Source organism: Rhinatrema bivittatum, chromosome 5 (genome assembly GCF_901001135.1).
Source record: "Rhinatrema bivittatum chromosome 5, aRhiBiv1.1, whole genome shotgun sequence".
Lineage (NCBI taxonomy): Eukaryota > Metazoa > Chordata > Amphibia > Gymnophiona > Rhinatrematidae > Rhinatrema > Rhinatrema bivittatum.
In genome coordinates, this window is record NC_042619.1 from 77,039,815 (window position 1) to 77,045,814 (window position 6,000).

General features: G+C 39.6%; 1 protein-coding gene across 7 annotated transcripts in view; it reads left to right on the plus strand.

The window, feature by feature from the left end:
* The window catches only part of ZC3H12C (zinc finger CCCH-type containing 12C), a 168,755-nt gene extending 163,709 nt beyond the window's left edge, over window positions 1-5,046 (plus strand). For all 7 annotated transcript variants that reach the window (XM_029602481.1, XM_029602482.1, XM_029602480.1 and 4 more), the window contains 2 exons: window positions 724-830; window positions 1,835-5,046. In XM_029602481.1, the coding sequence (XP_029458341.1) occupies window positions 724-830; window positions 1,835-3,228 (1,501 nt within the window). In that variant the 3' untranslated portion in view covers window positions 3,229-5,046. The remainder of the gene's footprint in view (window positions 1-723; window positions 831-1,834) is intronic.
* Window positions 5,047-6,000: the final 954 nt, after the last annotated feature.

Genomic DNA, 6,000 nt, shown 5'->3' on the forward strand with positions numbered 1-6,000 from the left:
ACACAGCATTTGCAAGGGCAATCCTAAGTGGGCCACGGGCAGCCTCCCACCCAGTTTGGGAGTAGCTTTTATACATCCCATTGGTCCTGAGTCCATCTGCTACACACTAGGAAATGGAGAAATTACTTACCTGATAATTTTGTTTTCCTTAGTGCAGACAGATGGACTCAGCAGCCCACCCTCGGCTGCCGTTATACATGGTCCTTCAACGAATCAAGGGTAAGCCATGCTTTCATTTCCCTAGGACAGCCACCCTGCCGGGTGTCGACGCTTTCCGGTTGGGCACACTGGCGGTCTCCAGCTATAGTCAACCAACCAGTTCAAGTTAATCAAGTTAATCAAGTTGTTAACGTTCTAACAAAAGTTATCTAAGTTAATCATATTAAGTTAATCAGTCAGTCACACATATATCCACAATGCTTTGCAAGGAAGAATACTGAGGAGCTGTACTTCCTGCAGGGGTATATGTACTAGGAGCTGATGTCAGATTGAAATCTGATCCGTCTCCAACTGCTAACAGGAGTACACTATACCCATTGGTCCTGAGTCCATCTGTCTACACTAAGGAAAACAAAATTATCAGGTAAGTAATTTCTCCAATATATGTGACTTATAAAATTTCATGTTTGCTGCAAAATGTGCTGATTAACCTAACAAAAATTGTTAGGCTTGTTTTGTGTTTGTTTTGGGGCTTTTTTAACTCTTTTCTTGTACATGCTACAGATTTATGCCTCCTGATGATCCTCTTGGCCGCCATGGTCCAAGCCTTGATAATTTTCTGAGGAAGAAACCAGTTGTTCCTGAACATAAGAAGCAACCTTGCCCATATGGTGGGTGACTTTTATTTTGAATGCTTGTACCAGTGGTAGCCTAGTTGTTGGAATAGAGAACTGTGAAGCCCTAGGGTCTCTGGTTCAGTCACCATCTCCACCACTCACTGTAATTTTTGTGTAAGTTACTAACCTCTCTTTATACAAACTTTGTGTGTAGGGCAAATAGTAATGTTTTATCATAAACAAAAACAAACACATTTGGCAATAGAGATTTCATTCAAGAATCATGAATGACAACCCAGCCTGAACCAAGATCTGACAAAATGACCACAATTGTGGTAATCTACCAGTGGGGTTCTTTCCTGTCATACCCAGGTGTAGGCTACATTATTTGTTCTTATTTATACCATTTCAATAACTTTCTGCCCATGCAGAACTTTATCACAGTATACACCTTAGTATATTACTTTATGTAAAAACCTTTAAACAGGCCATTTTTCATTTTGCCTTATCTTATATAACATGCATTTTAATTTCACTGTGTGATAAGGAATACATTTCACCATCATTTGATTTAAAAGCATTTTTTTTTCCAGTATTGTTAAAGTAAAACTGGGGCGAGGCCGATGACTCAGGGGCAGTGCTGCACACTACCATGTAGAGGACCTGGGTTTCATTCCCAGGACAAGAGTCTAATCTTCAGGCCAGTTAGGTCTAGGGATACTGTGCAGTCGGCATTCATAGTGGCTGGAATTAGGACCCACTACTATAGAATTCCAGAAGGAACCCCTAGAGAACATGGTTCCCAGCTGAGGACTGATCGAAGTGATTTTGGAAGAGGATATAAAATTTGGGGGAAAGTGTTCCTGGGTAGTTATGAAAGCCCTTGGACCAGATTCTAGACTTACTTTCGACTGAGCTTTCGACTGAGCTGAACACCCAAAGGAACAGAAGGAAACTGTTGGGCTGGGCCAGGAAATAAAAAAGAAAAGCTAGTTATGATGTACCATACTGAAGTGAAAATGTATAGGACTTTTCTTTTTCTTTTTTATGATTTATAGGAAAGAAATGTACCTATGGACACAAGTGCAAATACTATCATCCAGAAAGGGGTAATCAGCCTCAGCGATCTGTAGCTGATGAGCTTCGTGCCATGTCTAGAAGCACAGTGGCCAAAGCTGCAAGTGAAGGAGGGCTGGTAAAAAGTAACAGTGTTCCTTCAAGTATCAAGATTGATAGCACTTCTGATTTAAAACGCACTGCTCCAAAGAGGCAATCCGATCCAAGCATAAGGACTCCCGTCTGCCAAGACTTGGAGGAAAAGCTTCCCACCAAAAACAAGTTGGAAACCAGGTCTGTACCTTCTTTAATTAACATACCAAATCCTTCAGCTGCAAAACCCCAAAGTACTGCACCTTCAAGCAATAGCGTTCCTTCTGGAGTTCATTTTCCACCTCAAGAACAAAGACAACAGGGACAGTATCATCAAGTAATGATGGCAACCAAAAATCATGGAAGCATGCTTTATGACCAATACCCAAAATGTGATTCACCAGTGGATATAGGGTATTACTCTGTGATGAATGCTTATTCAAATCTTACCATTTCTGGACCACGAAGTCCTGAAAGGCGGTTTTCTTTAGACACAGATTACAGGATTAGTTCAGTGGCATCCGATTGTAGCAGTGAAGGAAGCATGAGCTGTGGCAGTAGTGATTCATATGTGGGTTATAACGACCGGTCCTATGTTAGTTCTCCTGATCCACAATTAGAAGAGAACTTGAAGTGTCAGCATGTACATCCTCACAGCCGCCTGAATTCACAACCCTTCATGCCAAGTTACCATGATTCTCTAACCAGAGTGCAAAGTTATGGCCATGAAGAACCAAAGCATCATCATAAGCCTCCATATAACTATACGGCTGTTCATTTGCAGCATCCAGCTGTTGGTGCCCGCTCTAGTTATCCTAGTGATTATCCTGCTCCTCAGGGATCACAGCATTCAAAGAACATACATATGGGGAGGGCCCTAGTATCCACAAGGATAGAGAGCATCTCTGATTCCCGCTTGTATAATAGTTCTCCTTTAAGACATAGGAAGCCTTATTCAGGCCAAGATGGGATTGGAAGTTGGGAAAGGCACAATTATGGTATTGATGTATATGGGTATCGACAGACGTACTCCTTGCCTAGTAATCCTTCACAACCATGTTATGAGCAGTTTGCCTTCCAAAGCTTACCAGAGCAACAAGATCAGACTTGGCGGATGTCTTTCTGTGGAGGACCACAAGAGCCTCAGAGATATCAGGATGCCCGGGAAAAGGTTTACATAAATCTTTGCAACATCTTCCCAGCCGATCTTGTGAGGATTGTTATGAAAAGGAATCCTCATATGATGGATGCTCAGCAACTTGCTGCAGCCATTTTGGTGGAAAAATCACAGCTAGGTTACTGAGAGATGATGCATCTTTTTGGTGTTCCATTAGTTTTCTGGTGTTCAGCTCAAATGCTGAGGAAGGTGTGCTACAATAGCATTTGTGATCATCTTCTCAACAAGGAGGTTATATAGTAATCCATTTATGTGAAAACTGTATCATGACTACTGTATGCATAATCCCAAGTGTTGAGAAGTAGCACAGGGTTATTTTTGCATTCTGACTTAATGTCTCTCTCCTCAACTTACAAAACTCTTTTCATGACTGGTTCCATTCAGACTTCAATGAAGGTATCTGACTTGTTTTCTTATGATCTTTGAAACTTTGGTTTACATACAGCACTTTTATATCCTTGCTTACTTAGCCTGCTTTATTAATTTGATTTGAATTCATCTTTATCCAAGTGCAAGGGCCTGCATAATTTGCAGTAAGTTAAAAGTATATTAGTAAACCTATATTTTCAAGCCAAGTTGAATTTGTACATTTCACAGCAATTAAGTTTATTTATTTATTTTTGAGTGGGCTTCTTTGTGCTATATAATCATTATTTATATAAAACAAAGATTTAATACAGCACTGAATTTTATTTTGGTACTTATGGAAGTTACCCATGATAGTAAAATGAGTAACAGTTTTAGTGACTCTCCATGCAGCACTTTTTATAGTTGATTTTTTCAATGTGGTTGACTTGAGAGCAGATGCAATCAATAGAAAGGTAAGAGATCAATAATTTTGTGTGTAAGTCAAGAGTCTTAATATGTTGGGGACTGTATATGTAGAAGGATCTAGTTTTTCCTTACTTTGTCAATATAATTGGAATTTAAAGATTAGAATTCCATTCAGCTGTTGGTCATATGACGTGGATTGGTTTCCTTACTATTGATAGTTATGCTGAATACAATGAGGTTTTTTCATATTGATACTATTTTTAAATACAAACTTTTCATTAAGAATTATTTTATTAAACATACCATTCTAAACTTCCTCAGTCTTTTATCGAGACTGGTCTGAGAATCTTTTTTTATTGAAGGTATACATGTAATTGATGCACTAAAGTAATGGGATTTAAACTGTAAATACTAATTTAAACACTTTTGTAAGATACTGTAGATTTTCTTTGAGGGTGCTTTTTCTGGGGTGGTGGAAAGGGACTGTTGTATTAGATCTAATTCTTGCCATAGATTTTAGTTTTTAAAACGGTGAAATTTGTTTCAGAAAGGAATATTTCTGGTACTTGTCATGGGTTTTATCTGCTCTTAAATATTTTAGACATTTTTGGTAGGTTTTAGTCAGTAGACAGTGGAATATGAATTTTGCAATTGTTCTTTGCTTGTAACAGTATTTTTTGAAAAGTCAGGTTTTTCAGCCTTCTTACCTATTAGTTTTTCCTGATGATTCTCTAGATTAATATGTTGCTGCTCAGTTTTCAGTTTGAGAGCAAGACCCTGAATAACCAGAAAGTACCTTTTGCTGTTGATACAAATTGTATCTTTTAATTGAGACAATTTTGTTTTGTAGATCTAGGATAGACAAATAACTGGAACTAGGCTTTTGGGCAACATTTTATCCCTTATTTTTAAAAAAAGAAATGTATGGTTGAATCTATATAGTATTGTATGCACAATTACTATTTTCATGTTCTTAAAACACAAATAGTATTCTCTAATATGCACAGGCAATGGAGCCACATACATGGGTCTTGTGCCAGAGCTTTGTAGGCATCTGCAGTAGTTTCCCCACATACTGCTGGACCCACAGCTGCTCAGTTTTTGCTCCCCCCCCTCCCCCCCATTCGAATAGGATATTCTGGACTTCTAGGCAGCAAATTATTGCCTAAAACAGGGGTGCCCAAACAGGTACTCGGGCCACCCCCAGCCAGTCAGATTTTTATGATATCCCTAATGAACATGCATGAGAAATATTTGGATATATAGGAAGTAGTGTATGCGAATAAATCTCATGCATATTCATTAGAGATATTCTGCAAACCAGATTTGTGGCAGGGGGCAAGAATCAGTTCAAGCACCCCTGACTTACGTATTTTTTTTCCACTTCCCCGTAGCACCCTACTAAGGATTTTTTTGCATTTTCTAAGAGGTTTTTTTATTTTTTCACCATTGCTGAAAGTTACATTTCTTTCCCATGAATTAGCATTCATCGTCAGCATCCCAGCCAGATATATCATTTCCTTGACTCATGTTTCCTGTGAAGATTTCTTGTGTTTGATTTCAGACTGTCTGTTTTCCTTACCATAACTGAGAAGCAAACTTGTGGTTTCAAGAAGTGTATGAAGTGATTGCAAAATATGACCACCACAGATCATTCTCAGTGCTACAAGTGACTTGGTATCATGACACACACTAGTGCAGCTTCTGTGCAAAGATGTCATCGAGTTGTGAAGGCCCTGCAGTAGAGATTCAGTGCCTACCTGTCCAGAAAGAGTAGGGTCAGCTCAAAGCTGGTCTCAAAATCCAAGGAGATTGCCCAGGGTGCTGACCATGGCTGAGCTGGTGTCCCAGATCGCATAAGTGTTTCTTATCCAAATCAACATTTTGGACTAAGGGCAGGCCTAGGAGATGGGACAATGTCCTAACCACCCCCCATCCCTCCGAATCATCATAAAGGCTTGAAAAACTTGACATACGAGTTGAAGAGGGCAAGCATTAAACCTTGAGCAAAGGCATCAGTGCTCCTTGATGCCAGTGCTCTAACGTGTCCATACCTGGAGGATTCCCCAGTCTCCCCAGTTCAAGGCAGAGCAATGTCAGTCACCAAAAGGTCATCCACTCAGC